General features: G+C 63.0%; 2 protein-coding genes across 9 annotated transcripts in view; one reads left to right on the forward strand and one right to left on the reverse strand.

Moving 5' to 3' along the window:
* LRRC71 (leucine rich repeat containing 71) overlaps positions 1–5,963 on the forward strand; it is a 9,333-nt gene extending 3,370 nt beyond the window's left edge. Inside the window, 12 exon segments of the mRNA XM_019662557.1 lie at positions 39–140; positions 322–399; positions 1,560–1,628; positions 1,833–1,992; positions 2,083–2,166; positions 2,247–2,336; positions 2,748–2,897; positions 3,044–3,137; positions 3,325–3,413; positions 4,216–4,327; positions 4,668–4,789; positions 4,920–5,963. Of these exon segments, the coding sequence (XP_019518102.1) occupies positions 39–140; positions 322–399; positions 1,560–1,628; positions 1,833–1,992; positions 2,083–2,166; positions 2,247–2,336; positions 2,748–2,897; positions 3,044–3,137; positions 3,325–3,413; positions 4,216–4,327; positions 4,668–4,789; positions 4,920–5,039 (1,270 nt within the window). The 3' untranslated portion in view covers positions 5,040–5,963.
* A 97-nt stretch (positions 5,964–6,060) lies between these two features.
* ARHGEF11 (Rho guanine nucleotide exchange factor 11) overlaps positions 6,061–18,294 on the reverse strand; it is an 80,905-nt gene continuing 68,671 nt past the window's right edge. For 7 of the 8 annotated variants that reach the window (XM_019662550.1, XM_019662548.1, XM_019662554.1 and 4 more), the window contains 19 exons: positions 16,089–16,268; positions 15,962–16,009; positions 15,588–15,775; positions 15,210–15,356; positions 15,005–15,084; positions 14,773–14,898; positions 14,205–14,322; positions 13,241–13,419; positions 12,671–12,746; positions 12,315–12,482; positions 11,589–11,679; positions 10,859–10,984; positions 10,436–10,497; positions 9,898–10,116; positions 9,319–9,681; positions 8,473–8,568; positions 7,536–7,762; positions 7,233–7,422; positions 6,061–7,002 (listed from right to left, as the gene is read on the reverse strand). In XM_019662550.1, the coding sequence (XP_019518095.1) occupies positions 6,944–7,002; positions 7,233–7,422; positions 7,536–7,762; positions 8,473–8,568; positions 9,319–9,681; positions 9,898–10,116; positions 10,436–10,497; positions 10,859–10,984; positions 11,589–11,679; positions 12,315–12,482; positions 12,671–12,746; positions 13,241–13,419; positions 14,205–14,322; positions 14,773–14,898; positions 15,005–15,084; positions 15,210–15,356; positions 15,588–15,775; positions 15,962–16,009; positions 16,089–16,268 (2,743 nt within the window). In that variant the 3' untranslated portion in view covers positions 6,061–6,943. The remainder of the gene's footprint in view (positions 7,003–7,232; positions 7,423–7,535; positions 7,763–8,472; positions 8,569–9,318; positions 9,682–9,897; positions 10,117–10,435; positions 10,498–10,858; positions 10,985–11,588; positions 11,680–12,314; positions 12,483–12,670; positions 12,747–13,240; positions 13,420–14,204; positions 14,323–14,772; positions 14,899–15,004; positions 15,085–15,209; positions 15,357–15,587; positions 15,776–15,961; positions 16,010–16,088; positions 16,269–18,294) is intronic. The other variant, XM_019662551.1, reaches the window with a different exon arrangement.

Raw genomic sequence — 18,294 nt, forward strand, 5'->3', positions numbered from 1 at the left:
CCCCCCACGTTCCCCTCCTACCCTCCTGGAGGCCTGAGGCACCTGACTCCTTCCCCTCCCGCAGGTTGGAAGGTTGAGGAGCGGATCTTGGGCATTTTCTCTAAATGCCTGCCTCCCCTCAGCCAGCTGCAAGCCATCAAGTGAGGGGATGTGGGGGGTGGGGGGACAGGAGGCCAATGTGGGGGCTGGCTCGCCAGCAAGACCTGAAGGGGGCAGGGAAGACCCTGGGGATCTGGAGAGGTGGGAGAAGGGTGCGGCTGCGAGGCCCGGGCGGGGAAGGTGATACTCCAGCTGTGGTCCTGTACCTTCCACCACCAACAGCTTGTGGAAGGCCGGGCTCACTGAGAAGACCCTGGACACCTTCATCGCTCTCCTTCCTCTCTGCTCGCCCACGCTCAGGTCAGCGGAGGGGAGCAGGCAAGCGGGGCGGCCCCCAGTGCCGGAAGCGGGCTGGGCAGTGGTCCCTCCCAGCTCCTGCTGCCTGGGCTGGCATCCCTGTGGAGACAGGGTGCAGCAGGTGTCCACCACCGTCCACTCTCCCCCCCGGAGGTTTCCCCCTGTTCCTCGCTGCCTGGGGCCTGACACTGTGCTAGGGGCTGGTCCTTATCCTCCAGGACCTGGCAGTGCAGGGAAGGGAGGGAGGGAAGGAGGGACGGACAGGATTTGGGGACAGATACCACAGGGCAGTGTGGGCACCGTAGTGGTGGACTGGCTCATGGCGGGAGGGCGCGGGGGCTGCGCCACCCCATGGGTGTGGGGCCGGGTGACGGCAGGCTGCCTGGAGGAGGTGGTGTGGCGCTGGGCCTTGAAGGATGAAAGATGAGCCGGCCCGAAAGGCTGAGCAATGATAACCAATCATGGGAGAGATTTTTCACAGAGAAGTTCCTGGCTCTTCAGTTTTTGTTGTGACTTGGAAAAAGACCTCCATTCTCTCAGCACTGTGGGGAAGCCTGGTGGAGGCGTCATGTATTGTTACATTTATTATGTCACTGTTTCTGTGAGATAAATCAGTGTAGGTAGCCGGGTGCCTCTGGCTCAGGGTCCTGCAGAGGCTGCTGTCATCTCAGCTGGGCTGGACCTCTGCTTCCAAGCTCACTCAGGTGGCCGCAGTGGCCCAGTGAGCACCCCACGGGCGGCCTGAGTGCCCTGAGCACATGGCCACTGGTGACCCAGAGTGCCAGAAAGCACCAAGATGGAAGCCACAGTCTTTGTCAGCTAACCTTGGAAGCGACATCCCACCACTTTTGGCATAGTCCATTCATCAGAAGCAAGTCACTAGCTCCTGCCACACTCAGGGGGAGAGGATTACACAAGGACATAGATACCGAGAAGTGGGGATCATGGGGGTCGTCCTAGAGGCCACCTTCCCACAGGTCACTAACTCTGTGGAGTGACCCGTGTATGTGCTACTCTTCTGGATTTTTAGTCTGGAGAACTGCCTCATAATTTCCAGTGTTGGGGGCCACCCTTTGACTGTTTCCAAGCTGCCCTCCAGAGCCCCACACCTCCTCACCTGGCCTAGTGGTGGCCTCCTGGTTCTCAGATCCCCTCACCCTCAGGAAGGTGACTCTGGAGGGGAACCCACTGCCGGAGCAGTCGTATCACAAGCTCATGACACAGGACAGCGCGTGAGACTCCCCGCCCCCTCGCTTCTCTGGGCCTGCCCGCATTCCAGGCCACCCCTAGTCCCGACCCTTGCTCACCCCTCCAACACCTCCCCAGGGAGCCTCTATTCTTGCCCTTTCACCTTCAGACCCGATGGCCCTCCTCATGCCCCCAAGTTCCCCCAGGTTTTGGGTTCCCTGGACCCTCTTTCCCCTCCTGCTGCCCAGGGTCGTGCACTTGTCTCTGCGGAACAACGACATCGATGACCACGGGGCGCAGCTTTTAGGCCAGGCTCTGTCGAGGCTGCACAGCTGCAACCGGACCCTGATCTCGCTCAACCTGGGCTTTAACCACATCGGGGACGAGGGCGCGGGCTACATCGCCGATGTGTGTGCGCGCGGCAGGAGGGACCCAGGGGACGCGGCGGCGAGGAGGGACCCCAGGCCTCGCTCACACCCGCCCCGCCCCGCCCCCCAGGGCCTCCGGCTGAACCGCTCCCTGCTCTGGCTGTCCCTGGCCCACAACCGCATCCAGGACACAGGCGCCCTGAAGCTGGCCGAGGTGGGTGTGCGGCGGGCGGCCGGGCGGCTGAGCGCACGGCGGGGCTCGGGCGTCTGACCCGCCGCGCGCTGCCCCGCCAGGTCCTGCGGCCCTACGAGCTGGAGCACCGCGAACTGGTGGAGCGCCGGCGCCTCCTGCTGGCGAAGGGGGCGCGGGAGCGCTCGCAGTCGGTGAGCGGCCCCCCGCGCTGCCCAGTCCTGTCCCGCTCCCCGCCATCTCCACCTGCACAGGTCTAGTGAACGTCAACCCCTCACGGGCAGCAGAGTGACTTGTCTCAGAGAGAGCACTAGAGTTAGCCCTCCCGGCCACACAGCAGCTTGGGACCCTGGCATGTTAGCCTCTCCGGCCTCAGTGTCCTCACCTACCTCGCAGGGTTGTTGAGAGGATTGACTGAGTTAATACGAGGGGCGCACGTGCAACAGTATGAGTCTGAGCCCCCATCCGGCCCCAGGTCCCCCTGCTATTTCTTCCCCACAGCACCTCAGACCATTTTAGCATTTAGACAGGCAGATGGGGGTGGGGCGCTGCTTCCCCGGCCCTCACTGGCTTCTGCACCCCCTCCCGCCCACTTGTGAGCATAGCCTTCCTCCTCTCGGCACGTGGACTCCAAAGTGGACCGTGAGAAGAATCAGCTGACGGGGCTCCTTTCTGGCTCCCTGGTGGACAAGACGGAGAAGATGCAGGCAGTGAGGACGGCTAAGGGACTGGGCAAGAAGAAGGAGAAGTCGGGGGTAGGTGTGCGGGGCTGAGAGCCTGGAGGAGCTGCGGGGGCTTCGCAGGGCACAGGTGGGGGGGGCAGGCCACACTTGCTGCCCAGGTCCTAATGCCGGCCCCCAGGGAGGGCGGGCATTCATCTGTCTTCTTACATCCTCCACAGGAAGTGGTGAAGAAAGAGGAGAAGCTGGGGTCTGGGCAGTCACCCACACAAGGAACCCCGAAGAAGGAAGACCCCGCAAAGGCAGTCAAGGGGAGTAAGTGCTTGCGGCTGTGGAGGCCGGGCCAGGAGGCAGGAGGGGGAGCTGGTCTCCTGGCCCGCTCCGCACTCAGTTCCGAGACTGCCCCCCCCAGCTGTTTCTGTTGTACCCAAACCCAGCCCTTCTCTGGGGAGTGGGGTGCTGTCAGGCCTGCACTGTGCATTCTGGCTTCTCTTCCGTCCAGAGGTAACCATTTCTGAGCAGAAAGTGACCAAGGGGAAAGGGCCCAAGACGGGGAACAAGGAGAAACGCAACACCCTCCTGGACTCAGAGGTGGGCTGCAGCCCCCACCCCGCAGCACCGCCTAGTCCAGCCACTTCCTCCACTCCCGCCCCAGCCACTGAACCCCCAGCCCAAGCTGGGCTTGCTGGGGTTACCGGTTGCCTCTCCCCTTCAGGCTGGAGGCCCCAGTCTTTGCTTGCTTGTTAGGAGCCCCCACTTGGGTCCTGTCTGGCCAGCTTACCAGCACCTCCTCCACCTGCTGGTACAGCTGCTCTGGGAAGTTCCTCTCCTTTGCCCCAGCCGCCCTGTCCACCGGGACCAATCGGTTCCTTGCTTCCTGGACTGCCCACTGCCCCAGGGTCTCCCTCTGGCCATCAGGAGACCCCTACCCCAGGCAGAATGGCCTCCCCTGCCAGGAGTCCTCTCTGGCACCTCAGGCAGGTCTTACAGAGGGTCAGGTGGACCCTGTGCTGCTGCTTTGCACAGGACCGGCACTTCCTTCCTGTCCGCCACCGTCCAGTCCCCTCTTCTCCCCACATTTCACTCACACTGCAGCTCACAGGCCACCTCCTCCAGGAGCCAGGAGGCGGGTCCCTCCTCTGTGCTCCCACTTAGTGAGCTTACCGGCTACTTGTCTCACACACACACACACACACACTGCCATTTCACTTTCTGGTCCACTCCCCCCTCCCCCCCAGTTGCTTCTTGAGGGTATGTGTATTTTTGTGGCCCCAGCACCTAGGACAAAGCCTGGACTATGGCCAGCCCTGCAAACATGTGTGTTGAATGAGTGAATGATTGGCCTGGTGACCAGCACCCTGACCCCTACTGCAGTTATGTCCTCCTTTGGCAGCTCGTTGCTGAAGCTACTGAGATGCTCAGCCCTCTCCTGGAGCCCGTGGTCCACCGCGACGGCAAAGTCTTCACGGCTGGGAACAAGGTCCTCTTGTACCTCAACCTCGCCCGTACGTGCCCATCACCCTGCCCCTGCCGCAGGCGGCCTGGGCCCCCTGCTGTCCCCACCCAGACCAGAGCAGAACCGCCTGTCCCATGGTTGGGCATCACGGTGCTGGAGGCCCTTCTGCTGGGGCCTTGGGCGAGGGGAAGTCAGGCCTGGGCCCGGCAATTGGAGTAATGAGGTGGGTGGGACATGAAAAGGCCAGGGAAGCAGCCAAGAGTCTTCATGGAGGGGCGGGGAGCTGGGGTCAAGGCCAGGTCAGGAGTGGGTCCTGGGCTGGCGAGCTGGGAGCTAGTGACGGCGGTGGCTGGCGTCCTGTGAGGCAGCTTGCCTGCTCCTTCCTCCAGGAAACCGCATCACCGAGGTGGGGCTGGATGGCTTCCTCACCACAGTGCAGTACCAGGCCCAGTTCCTCAAGTCCAGGAGTGCGTCCAAGGGCCCCGTGGGGCTGCTGCGGCTGTGCCTGGCGGTGAGTCCGTCACCCCTGCGGTGGGGCCGTTCTCTATCACAGCATAACTTCCATCTGTGTTGGTGCAGCATTCTGTCCCGACCCGGCCCCTGACCTGCCCTGTCCCATCACTGTCCCTTCCCCTCCTCAGAAAAACTGCTTCTCCCTGCCATGTCCTGCGTACACCACAATCCAGGAGCTGATGCTGTCAAGGGACCCCATCAGCAAGGCCAAGGCCAGGGAGGAGGAGGCCGTGGCGCCCTCCACCTAAGCCCCCAGAGGCCCCTGCTGTCCTTGTGGGCTGAGCTCCTGGGGACAGCTCAGATCATTAACAAAGGCTGTTGGACTTCTTTCTGCGAGGTTGTCTGAAAACTTTGTTCCAGAACTACAGGCACTTAGAACATTTGGACCAAGTCACTCTCTCCTGTGTCCCCTGGAGAACATGTGCCTGCAGATGTCCTCGATCTAAACCAGGGGCAGCCGACGATGTGGGGGCTTGTCAGTCAGGAGAGCTGGGGCCCAGCAGGGCTGCCTCCTGAGAGGACCCACGGGCAGGGCTCAGAGCGCACAGGCTGGCTTCTGGGGAGCCAACGTCCAGGAGCTTCCAGAAGTGTCCCTTTGTCACCTCTGGGCAGACTTGAGCTGGTGCATGTCCCCTCCTGTTGCCTCAGCAGAGACCTCTCCCCTGCCAGAGCGGGTGGCTCTGGACCGCAAGCTCACAGCAGGTGCTCATCAAGGGTCAGTCACCTCAGCCCCCGTCACTCGCTGGAGTCCTTCGGAGCTTCAGCGAACGCTCACAGCGCCCTCTTCCCCCTGCACTGTCACCGTGAGAGGGCAGCACACCCACGGGGTCTGCAGACCCAGCACTATGCCACGATTGGGCGACAGTGAGGGCAGGTCCAAGCCTGGGGACCGCGTCTGCCACTGCAGGCTTCCAGGGGGTCGGGGCCTGCGGGAGGGTGTGCAGGCTGACAGCCAGGAGCTGGCCGGGCCTTGAGCTGACCCTCCCCTCATGTTTGCTGGAAAAATCCTGAAGCTTCCTGGGGCTAGTGAGGCCTCGTGACTCTGGGCCCAGTGCTCCTTGCAGGTGTGTGTGTGTCCACTGTGGGATCCACGTCATCTCGCGCTGGCCAGGCTGTGCCATTTGGTGTGCCCAGCCGGGTCCCATGGGCACACCTGGGGCCTGGCTGCCAGGGGGCGGGATCCCTGTCCCCACACTTAATTGTAACCAGTCTCACGGGACAACTACTGCACCTTTATCACAGCGCTTCCAAGAATCACACACACACTGCCACAGGTGAAGAATATTTAACTTTTCTTACAAAAAAAAAATCTTAACCATGAAAAGAAGAAAATAAAAGCGTATACATTATTTTAACAGCAAAACAGTCATTTCCATATCTATATTTTATATATTATATATATTTATATATATGTATATATACACCTAGCACAGTGTGTATATTCAATTAGTCTGGGGACTGCAGTGGACATAGTAATAGGCCAGTGCTGCGGTGGCCCCTGGGGATGGTCCAGCACTCAACCTCTGCCCCCAGCTCCTGGGGCCGTTTGCTCCGTACCTGATACCCGGTTTTCTGTAGGGAGGGCGTGGGGAAGGCGGACACAGGTGGGGTAGGAGCCCCCTGCAGAGGAGACGTCCCAGGGGAGGGAGAGCCTGGCGGGCCCGTGCCAGCTGGGCCCACAGGGGCCTGGGCCCTGGTCCCAGTGCTGGGTGGTGACTAGGCGGTACAAGGGGGGCCTCCTGTGCCCTTAGCAGTCGCTTCTGTAGCTGCCCCAGCACCAGGGACAGGTATTTACAACAGCAAAGACGCACATACATACGTACATATTGACAGGAACCCAAGTGACGGAGAGGTGGAGGCGCCCCCCAGCCCTGGGCCCTGCAGGGACGGGGAAGGGAACAAGGTGCACTGACTCTGAAGCCTCCCTTCCCGCGCGTCCGAGGCGCCCGCGCACAGCCGCCCACAGGCACAGGCGCCGTGGGGCCAGGGCCCCAGATGCAGTCAGCATGCGCAGGGGACCCAGGACGCTGGGCCTCGGGGGGAGGGCCTCGGCGGGAGAAGACCGGAGGCCGGACGCCCAGGCCACATGCGGGCCTCCCACCACGCCCTGCCTTCGGCCAGGCCCCAAGGAACGGTTTGGTGGTTTGGACAGTTAGAGTCTTGGGGACGTAGCTGCGTGTGCTGAGCTGTCTTCCAGCGGGGAGCTGGGGCCTGTGGGGGATACGACGATGACAGTGAGCAGCTGGCCCCTCGGTGACCTCCCTCTTAGGTTTCACCTGGAAAGTCCTCGAGCTCGTGAGAGCTGAGGGGCTTAACTGCAGCCGGGGCACGAGACCCTGTCAGAGCCCCGCTGCGTCCTCGCGCTGCGTGGCAGCCACGACCCCTCCCTCGTGGGAGGCTCAGTCCCCGGGCTGCTACAAGCGGAAGCCGGCTTCACTCACCGTCCTCAGGGCAGGGCCCCGGCTCGTGGCTGTCCCTGGAGTCAGAGGACAGGAGCGCCTTCGCTGGAGGTGGCAGGAAGCTGTCTGTCCACCCAGCCGCCTCTGTGTGGGAACTGCCCACAGGTGTGGCGCCGCCAGAGGACTCTCCCCCGAGGGACCGGAGCAGCTCTCTGTGGGCCAGCTCCATGTCCTGCAGAGGACAGGGGTACGTCTGCTGTCCAGTGCTGCTCTTCCCGGGGGGGAAGTGGGTGGCCGAGGGGAGGGCTCCCGGGGACACATGTGGCCCGCGCCCCGAGCCCTCACCTTAAGCCTGTGCAGTTTGAGGGTGAGCTGCTGAATGGTGTGGAAAATGATGCCCACGTCCCTGAGGGCCAGGCTGGGGGCCGCGTGGCTGGGGCGCCTCCGATCCCCACTGCCTCGCCGTAGCTGGGGCCCGGACCCCGTGGGCCAGGCAGGGGGGCTGTCAGACTGGGAGGGGTCGCTGCTTGAGTCCAGGGGTCCTGCTGGCATGCTGACGTAAAAATAGTTCCCTGTCCCCGTGGCGAGAGAGAGAGATTAGGAGGCCAAGCAGAGAACGTGCAAGCCACCCTCGGCTCGTTTGGGTCCCCATGCCAGCTGGCGAGCTCAGAGACGCTGGCCTCACGCTGCCCACCGGCTCCTAAAGCCCTCCGCCTCCAGGGAGCCTTCTAGATGGCAGCTTCGCTTAGCGTGGCTCAGACCAGGGGAGATGCTTAGAGGCGGGATGCACGGACAAGTGGCAGGGCCACTGGGTTTCACGTGGAAGACTGGAGGGGCTCCCAAAGAGGTGGTGGCCACTCTCAGGCGCCTTTGCAAAGCATGGCCACTGGCCGCTTTCAGCCCGCCCACCTCAAGCTCTGCTGATGAACTCAGCACCGCCTCTGCCCCAACCGCCATCTACATCACGGTCCTGGAGACACCCCGGCTCACCGGGCGTCACACAGCGGAGCAAGGACAGGGCAGGAAGCACAGGCAGACACTGGGGAACCCCCGAGGCCACGTGAGCCTGTGTGCACAGGGACATGGGACTGGTGGCTGGTGTGAGGATACAGTGGCTCTGAAGTGAGGCTGAGGACACTGGGCGGGGCCTGCTCCCCGCACTGAGCACAGGTTGCTCCCGCTCCTGTTCCTGCTCTGAAGGGGCCTGCCAGCCGCCAGCTGACGGAGCGTGTCCGGGGGGTGTGTCCGTGGGACCACACGGCGCCCGGGAGGGGTTCGTTACCCGCAGCCTTTGCTCCGCCTTCCACGTCACGGGGCTCAGGCTCTGACGGGCGGCTCTCTGGCGGGGCAGGGACAGGCTTGCCACCTGCCCCCTCAGCTGCACCGACACCACCACCACCAGGGAGAGCAGAGACGGACAGAGAAGGGAGGGGGAGAGCGGGACGGACAGGAGTGGGTGGAGAAAAAGAGAAAGAGAAAAGCACAGTGAATGAAGGTCGCGTGTGACCACAGCCACAGAGCACTTTCCCACCAGTTCACCGAAGGACAGAGAAGGAAGGTCAGTTCCCAGAAACCCAGGACAGGGCGGGCCTCCGGCAGGCGGGCAAGTGAGAAAGGGAGGCAGAGCCGAGTGCTGGGGACAGCCCTTCCCACCCTGAGCACCCGCTCCTGCTGTAGCTCCCTCAGCCGACCCTCCTGTCCTGCCCCATCTGGGCCTTTCTGTCTCCAGCAGGAGCGACCCCTGCACTTGGTTCTGCCCACTCCCCTTCCTGTCCTGCCCTCTGCAGGGACGGGCTGCTCGCACAGTCCTGGTCTGAGGGACACGCCTCTTCCTTAGGATGGGACACCAGTGCAGGGCAAGCAGGGACCTTGACTGATGGCTGATTTATGCCAGGCAGGGTTCATGTCCTCACATCAACAGGAGGAAGTCTGCTCTAAAGTCACACAGGTCTGAAGGGACAAAGCTAGGGCCGTGCAGCCCCAAAGATACAGCCCGCTATCTCCATGTCAGCATGTCTGCTGCCCCGGACGCAAGGACAGCCCCGCGCACAGTCCCCTGCATGTGGTGGGGAGGACGCAGGTGCCGGGAGAACTGGCTCCGTCTCAGCCACAGGCGGGTTTACGTTACCTCTACGCACGACTTGGTAGCTTCCTGCGGCCTCTGTGCTCGAAGCCTCTTCCCCGGGATTCTCGTCAAGCTCAGGAGTCTCCCAGATCCCAGAATTCCTGGTTCTTGGGGGCAGGTACCCCAGAGAACAGGGAGGCACATCCTCCTGCTCTGGCGGGGCCCCCTCTGGCCCTGGGAGCTGGGTGCCGTCCCCTCCACCCCCACTGGGAGCTCGCTCGGGGGAGCCTGGATCCCAGGGGTGAGAGGTGGTGCTGACGACGGAAGGTGTGGGTGTCAGGTCGTCCTCGGGCTCCCCGGCAGCCTGTGGTCCCATGGGGTGACCCGGCAGCAGGCCACACAGGATCAGCTGACGCAGGTTCTCCACTGCAGGGGGACAGGCGCTGGCTTTCCCGGCACTGGACGCCAGGATGGCGGGAGGGTCGCTACACCTCACCCACCCCCCGAGTCGCGGGGCTGGGGCATGGCAGTGACAGCTGTGCCCCTGCAACGTGTCTCAAGCAGAACCAGGGAGACTCTTGGGCAGGTGGAGGGTGGCCACGGGGGCCGCTGAGGGCTGTGTGGAGCCCACAGGGTACTCACCGTCTTCCAGGGCAGCGTCAGCGAGTCCGTCCATGAACAGAGGGCCCGGGAGGGGCAGGACGATGGGGTCCCTGGTCCTGCCGCCCCTGCTCGCTCCATGCAGGGATGCGGCGGGGGGAGGCCCGGCACCCGGCTCCTCGTCCTCGGTGCTGCCGCCACACTCGGGGGCCTCTGGCAGTGCCGGGCACTCCCCTTGGGCCCTCTGCTGGGGCCCAGTGCCTGTTGTGCGTGGAGGACAGTGTTAGGCAGGGAAGAAAAACAGCGTGCGGCTGATCCCACGCCAGCTCAGGGTGTCAGGGCCTGGGGACCCTGGCCCGTTTGGTCCAGAGCTTAATGAGCACCTCCTACGACCAGGCCCTGGCCCGGGCCCGGGCTCTTGGCAGACCTCAGTGAATACGGCCAAGGCCTTGGCCGAGGAGCTTCAACTCCAGTGCGACGACCAGAGAAAGAATAAAAGGAGCGCATCACCTAGCAAGTCAGGAGGCGGGGAGCGCTGTGGGAGCCGCAGCCGAGCGGGGCGTGGGGGCCGGGGACTCACCTCCAGGCAGCCCCTCGGGCTCTGGCTCACTGTGGAACACTTCTGAGTCATCCAGTCCTGCCCTGGGGGGTGGGGGTGGGGGACAAGCGGTGGCAGGTCACCTGCTGGGAATGCTGGCTCTCTGCCAGCGAGGAGGTGGCGAGGTCGTGGAATCCCACCCTCCCGACTGAGAAGGGGCAACGAAGGTGTAGGGCCCAAGAAGGAAGATGCCGGCTTCAGCACCTGCTGGCAGCCGGGACAGAGGTGGGGGTGCTGGCAGCCTTTCCTGTCCTGGTTCTCCCCCCACCCCGCTTTAGGTGTGGTCTCCATTACAGCAAGCAGGTGGGGGGTCTTGGGGGCAGCAGACAGGGAGGGAGGCGGAGGTGTGCCGAGGTGAGGGCAGAGGGCTTAAAGCGGGGATGGCAGGGCCTGGAGGGTAAGCACCTGCTGGGCCTGGGGCTCTGGTGGGCTGGCCCCTGGGGGCCTGGGGGCGGGGGCTGGATGGGCGTCGGCGCAGCCCCGGGGCGCCTGGTGGCGTTCCCCACGGCCTCTTCTAGCCGTTCCATCCACCTGCTCAGTAGACACGGGGGCTGTGAGGGCAAGAGCTGGCGCACGCATGGCGTCCCCACCCACCCTCGCCAGTCTGGCGCCCTGCCCCGGCGGCCCTCGCCAGGCCAACTCCCCTCAGAGCTTCTGCATCTGTTCTTTCTCACCACCCACATTTGACAGATGAACACCCTGAGGGCCAACAACTGCCTGCCTCGGCCTGCCCTCCCACTGTGCCGTGCCATCTCCGGCGGGCACCATCAGGGAACACGGGTGGGTAGAGGGCCAGGGTGGGGGCGAGGGTCCTGGAGGCAGATGGCTGAGGAGAACGCATGGATTTACAGCACGTGCTGACTGGGACTGGGACGGAGAGGCCACGTGGGCGGGGCGGGGCCCGTGGAAAGGAGACGGTCAAGTGGCCGGAAACGGCTCTCCCTGCCACAGGCCTACTTGCACGGGACGGATGGTGACCCGACAAGATTCTCCGAGTCTGTCTTATCTCCCACTTCCCTGCCCAACGCCTGTGCTCTGATGGCTCTGGGGCCCAGCCCTGCCTCACTGTCCTCATACACACCACCCTGGTCCCAAGGGGACAGCAGTTACATGTGACCCTTGAATCAATTCTCACGTGTTCTTGTCTGATGACGTCAACGCCACCAGCTCATAGATCTGGGGTGGGCCCAGCTCGGAGGTGCAGATGATGAAGAAGGCCCGTTTATCTGCAAGGAAAGGGAGGCACAAGGGTCTGCGCTGGGGGTGGCAGGGGCATGGCTCCAGCTGGGCCGGGCGACAGTGCAGGCCCGGAGCCTGGACCTCGACACGAATGAGGAACGCAGCATGACACAGACCTGGGTCACCAGAGCCATTGGGACCCCCTCACAACAGTGACAGCGACAATCTTGGAAGCCCTGCTGGCACCTTTCAGGGCCCCCTGCCATCCTCCTGCAGCCCTAAGAGCAAAGGCCCACGGGTGTGGAGCTTTGGGTTTGTAACACTTCTCATGCCCATCGTCCCTTCTGACCCCCCAAGGGCAGGGTGGGTGCCCCCCACGGCACAGCCAAGGACAGCGAGCCCAGGGCTGTGGTGGCCGGGCTCTGTGGGCTCCAGTCCCCTACCCGTCACTTGCCGCGGGAAGCTGTCCCGCTCCCCTCGGCCCATCCCCACCGTCCCGACCCTAGCCCACCCCGGGGCTGCCGTGGTGTCGTCTGCACCAGGCTGTCTGTCGTCATCTGGGCCCCCACCCAGCCCCCCATCCTACACTTGGATGGGGCAGGGCTGGGGGGAGGGACACCGGTGGAGGAGGGTGCTGGGGGCCCTGCCCAGCCCAGGCCAGTGGCGACTGCATGCTGCGCACCTGTGGCCACCGAGCGGATGAGCACGGCGTTGAGCTTGAGCACGGGGCTGAAGGTGTGTTTGCTGTCCGCCGAGCCCACGGCCGTCTTGCTGTGACACTTGAGCAGCAGCTTCTCGTCCTGCTTCTGCAGCAGCACCAGGAGGTCCTCCAGCAGCAGCACGTGCAGGTCTGGGGAGGGGGGCGATGCTGGGGAGGGGTGCGCTGTCCCCATTCCCCCCAGCAGCACTGGCACCAGGGGCTCTGGGCCCGGCCTTCGGTGCTGCCTCCTGGCCCCCTCACCATCCTCAGGCCCGGGGTCCAGGTGCCCGGGGACGCAGTGCAGCCGCCAGGTGTCCCCGCACCCGCCTGGCACACACCCAAGGTCTTATCCTTGCTGATCCTCCAGGTCAGGGGTCCCTCGTGGATCATCTTTCTGGTTGTAAGATCCAGGCTCTGTCAGGGAGAAACCATGCGCTTGTCCGTCCATTCGCTCATTCGCTCACTCATTCGCTCACTCAGCAAGCATCTGACACCAGGCTAAGCTACTGGGGATCAGGGTGACAAGTGTCCCTCGCCCATACCCTCTTGTGGGAGACACACACAGGTGAAACGGCCCCTGCAAAGCCCTGTGCTGGGGGACATGCCAACGGCCCCACCCACCTTCTTTAGAGCTCGGCTGCCCCGCCTGTCCCTTCAGCTCAGTCCCTCCCAAAGGAGCGTCCCCTCCAGTCTAAAGTACCGACTCTGCTCTCACGCTTGTCTTCCCTGGTGGGACTGTCTGCCATGTCGCCTTGGGGACGGACTGACTGTGACCCTGGGGTATGTGCACGCCCAGGCCCGTGATGCCATCCTCACAGACAGGCTCATGTCCCCAGTCCCCTGCCCCCACTCCGGGCCATGCCCAGCAGTCTGCTCCTGGGGGTGCTGGCTGCGCCCCTGGCTCCTACCTTGAACTCTGCGGCCAGGGGGTTGCTGGCCCTGTCCAGGGAGGTGGTGTCCAGCCGCTTCTGGTAGCCCTCCACGCGGTGCCGGTTCTCCGTGTGCCTCACCGCTTCGTTCACGTACTTGAGAATTTCGCGGCACTGGTCCCGGGCCCGGCACAGCTTCTCATGCTCAGTGGTGCCACCTGCCAACAGTGCAGAGGAGGCGGTGGCGCTCCTGCCGGGAAGTCTGTCTGAGTCCCACAGCCCCGCTACTCCCAGCCCTGGTGACTGCCACAAACCAGCCGGCATGGTGCAGATACGCCACTCCTGCTGGCCCGCAGGCAGCAAGTGTAAGGCCCATTTTCACAGAGGGTCCTCGGGCCTCAGACCACCACTCTGAAGACACTGATGACACCTGGGAAATCATGCCTACACCTCAACCAGCTCTACAGGTGTGTGGGGACAGAAACAGGGGCTGAGGGTGACTGCGGGCAGCGTGCCTCTAGGAACACTGTCATAGCACCTGTATCATGACTCCAGTGTCCCAAATTCGAGGGTGGTGAGGTGCCCGGGATCCCAGGATAGTGAAAACTAGGGGCCAGGCCTGTATTCAGCAGTCCCCACTCCTCTAGTCACCACATCCGGTGTGTCCTCTGTGTACAGAGGCGTCCAGTGGGCGGTACGGGGGACGAAAAGCCAGTCACGGCCCCTGCTGTGGGGCCACGGCCATTGGAGGAGCCAGGTGCCCTCCCAGGCCAACCTGTGTCCACTCAGAGACTGCCCTGAGACGTGCCAAGGCCCACGCAGGCTGGAGGCAGCGCACCTCCTGCCACTGCCGAGTGCCTGCTGTCCCCAGCGCGCTCACAATCACTGTCGTCTCTGAGACCGACCATACAAGGCTGGAACCTGGAGGCCAGAGGGGTCAGGTGACCTGCTGAGCCACAGAGCAGGCCAGGGCTGGGCCTGCCACCCTCGCCTGCAGCCCTACCCTCTGTGTGCCTGATGATGCTCTCCAGCAGCAGTGGGTACTTGGTCAGCCGTTGCATCTCGGAGACGATGAGGTCTCGCAGCTGCAGCCGCCGGCACTGAGGGTGGCTCTCGGCCTCCTGCGGAAGGAGGCACACGTGGAAGGTGTCAGCCGGGGCCAGGGCTGGCTGTGGGCTTGGGACCCAACAGGTCCCAGTACCAGAAGAGAACTCAGAAGTGTGGTGGTAGCTTCCTCGAGCATTTGGGGAATGGCTGGGGGCAGGGAGACAAAAGCCCAGGGAAGGGATGTGGTCAAACAAGCCACGTAGGGCAGGTACTGCTCCCACGGCTTAGACAGGAAGCAGGCCTAAGGGCACACAGGAACTAGCGGTGAGCCAGGCCTGTGGACGGCTCCTCCAGTGGTCTCTGTGCCGAGTGGGCGCATCAGTGGTTTTGAAGGGGACACGGGAACGGGTGCTCCGGCAGTCCTCCCCGTGCCCGGAGCCAGGGCCCCTGGGGAGACCCAGGTGCTGCTAAGCCAGGCAGGGCCAGCTGAGCATCGGGGTGCTGAGGGCGGGCGCGGCACGTACCTGCATAAACAGCTGGAGCCGGCTGTCCTTGCGCTGCCTGGCCTTGACCAGGTCCAGGGCCACGGACTGGGACGAGCAGAACCGGGCGGCCACCTGCTGCAGCTCCTCCCGGGCGGGGCCGTCAAACTGAGGGGCAGAGTGGACAGTGGTCCAGGCGTCAGATGGTCCCTGCCTGAGACCGCCCCGGCCCGCGCCTCACCCTCAGGCCTTGGGGGCGCCGTGTGCTCCGTACCCGAGCCAGCATGAGGTCCCCGACTTCCCCGATGACAGGGCCCTCGTCCCGCAGCTTCTTCATGGCTTCGCACCAGCAATCTGGGGTGAGGCGAGGAAACAGAGGCCCGGGGCTCAGCGCCGCCAGGCCCCCGCTGACCACACGAGGGGCCCGACCGCGCGGTGAGCGAGGGTCTGACATGGGCTGGCGGGGATGGGGGCCTCACTGTGGATTTCTATGAGCTCGGGCAGGTTGGGGAACAGCTGGGCCAGCTCATCCCGGGGCAGCAGGCTCTCCTTCCTCATCCGCTGGTAGAAGACCAGGTCCAGCACCCGGAGTGTGCGCAGGTGGGACGCCTCCGTCACGAACAGCTCTGGGCGGGGAAAGCACATCAGCGAGGAGCTAGTGTTACTAGCGTGACCCCAACCACATCACTTTGGGGGACCGCTGTTTTCAAACCGTACAGTGACTTTCCTGTCACCCAGGGGCCAGAACAGAGGTGGCTCTCATAGGCTCAGTGCCATGGACCTACTGCTGCCCCCAGATCCCACCCTAGGCACCGTCCCGACAGGACTTGCGGTGGCGGGGGAGGGGCAGGCCTCACCGTTGATGACCTCCTGCCGGTCGACCTCCCTCTGGCTTAGCCCGGCCACCACGTCCCTGCCCACCGCGTGCTGCCAGTTCTGGGTGTCAGGCTCTGGCTCCAGATCAGACAGCTGGCCCAGATCGTCCTCGAGGAGGTGGGGGAGGAGGACGTCTGTGCAGAACCCCAAGTTGGGAGACTCGATGCTCCTGGGCAAAACAAGCAGCCCAGTTTCACTTGGAGGCAAAGTCACACGTGGGGTCTGTCCGTCCCTCCCTGGCCCATCTGCTTGCCCATGCCACGAGTGCACCCTCACCCAGCCTCTGCGGGTGGCCACCTGCTTCATGGCTGGGACAGGGACACCAAACCCAGATGCTACCGTACTTGTCTCTTACCTGCGGCCCATTTTGGGGGTGAAGGGAGGGGTTGGGTTCTCCAGAGACCTGTGGAGAGAGCGTCAACCCTCAGCACCCTCTGCCCCGCCCCTGCCCCGCCGTGTCGGTGCGCCGAGCCCCTGCCCACCTGGTGGAGAGGCTGGAGGCGGAGGACGAGGCTGACTGGTGGAGGCGGGCGGCCTCTGCGGCAGCGTCCATGTCGACGTCACTGCGGGAGCGGGGCACGTTCTCCGCCTTCCGGGAGCGCTTCAGTTCCTCGCGGCCCTTCAGGCTCTCGGAGCGGCCCAGGCGCACCTCTGAGCGCGAGCTGGGGGGAGGGCAGAGACCTTCGCACCCAGTGTCCCACTGCCCCCAGTCCCCGCCCCTCCGCAAGGGCCCCAACACCTGCATTCACCGGAACACCACAACTCCCCTGATGCAGACACTTCTCTGACAAACGACCCCTGCTGGTCTACAGAGCACCCCCTCTCCCCAGCCTGTCATCTTCCTTATGACCGAGCCCAGGGAGGCAAACCTGGGACCAACGCAATCAGACTCGTGGTGTCCTGATGCCAAAGACCCCCATCAGGGACTCCCGGGTCCTACCCTGCCCACCCCTTGGCCTATCCGTCTTGCCCTCATCTAGGGAGTGGGTCAGCTCCCACCACCGACCTGATTTTACAGATCTGCGAGGGTAGCACAGGCACCATCTTTACACACTCCCAGCATTCCCTATGCGGCCCGCCAGAAAGTTCTGGGGCCCGACGAGATGCTGATGACTGCGTGTTGCTCTTTCCATCAGCCCTGAGACAGCCGGCACCTCTGAACTCAGGCTGCCTGGGATGATGCCGCCCCCATGGCCCACAGTCTGGAGAGCTCTCAAGAGCTCAGCCAGCAGAAACACGCAAGGAACCAAGTGGCTGAGTCTCCAAACCGCCGGAGGGTCCATCTGGCGCCCCCCACTCACGGGTCCTGAGGGATTGTCTGCAAGGCTAGGAACCACACTGCCAGTTCCCCTCCTGAACTCATCCCCAAAATTTGCGAGAACAATTCCAACCCACACTGACTCAAAATGCTGTCACCAGTGCCCCCCAGTGGGACACACCTCTTCCAGTGAGGTTACTGGGGCTGCAGAGCTAAGCACCCTCTTTCGAGTACCCAGAAGTGAGTGACACTCCCACCAAGAAGTGAGGCACAGAACCAGCCTCCGGACGGAAGTTCCCAGAGCACCGCCTTCTACAATCGGCGCTCTTTACACCTGCTAAGTGTCTAAGACAACCTCCGACCCGCCGTGCAATGCCACTGCTAAAGCTGCAGTGAGCTTACAGTCAAGTCCAAGGCTCCTGCTGAGTAGGTTCAGGATCCCAGTGACTGTCAGGACAAGCTCACCCAGCACCTTCAAGAGCACAAGTTTGCGAATGGTCTCCAAGACGTTCTCAGAACGTCGATGCTGTATTTTACAATTGTATATTTGATACGTCTGTAAGATCACGCCTACCCCCAGCACTCACGTAATTTGCATATTTAATTTACCCAGTCCTATTAAGAGCGCAGCCTTTCACCTCAGTACAAATCTAACTTTGACCTCTCCTCAATCTTTAATTCTCATTTGGCACGATCATCTCACATGTCTTAAACTTAACGGAAAGGAGGGCCGTGCACATGTGCAGGACTGCCTGGCGCAGTTTACTCTTAGCTACTTCAGAGACGAAGGGTTCTGCGAAGGTTGGTGCTCCCCGCTTGCCCTGTGCCTGCCCCTCACCCCGCCCAGAGGCTTGGACTCACATGTACACAGTGTTATTTTCGTGTGCGCGAGACCACATTACTGTACCTCCAGGGGGACCTAAAGAATTTGCAAGGGTATTTCCCACTATAGGCACATTCTACTGAAGTGTTGGCTGTTGAGTTTCGGGTGTGACTTGACTGCTGTCACGCCTCAGTCGAGAACAAGTCGAACAGTGCGTCCAACACCAGAGAAGGGACCTAGTTAGAATCCGGCCCAAGGTGGAGACTCCAAGAGATGCCATGGCCTCTAGTGCCCTTTTCTTCTTGGAAAGGGAACAGCAATTCGTTTTGGACCGAAGGACTCTCTTTGTGGCTGAGGACATCTGACGCCCACAGCTCTATGTCTGCGTTTGAAGCCCCAGCAGAAGCTCATGTCCACCTCTCTTCCTCGCAGGCCTCAAAGACTGCCCTCTGCCTGACCTCCTTACTCCCAGGACCCCCTCTGCCCCTCCAGTCTCCTCTGGCCTGTCATTTGGAGTGTCCTAATCAGCTATTCCTGGTAGAATCTAGCTCAGCCTTGGGATGAAGGCTGCAAGTAGCCAGGAGGTGAATCCAAAGGAAACTGGGAA

This window comes from Hipposideros armiger, unplaced genomic scaffold (assembly GCF_001890085.2).
Source record: "Hipposideros armiger isolate ML-2016 unplaced genomic scaffold, ASM189008v1 scaffold_378, whole genome shotgun sequence".
NCBI lineage: Eukaryota > Metazoa > Chordata > Mammalia > Chiroptera > Hipposideridae > Hipposideros > Hipposideros armiger.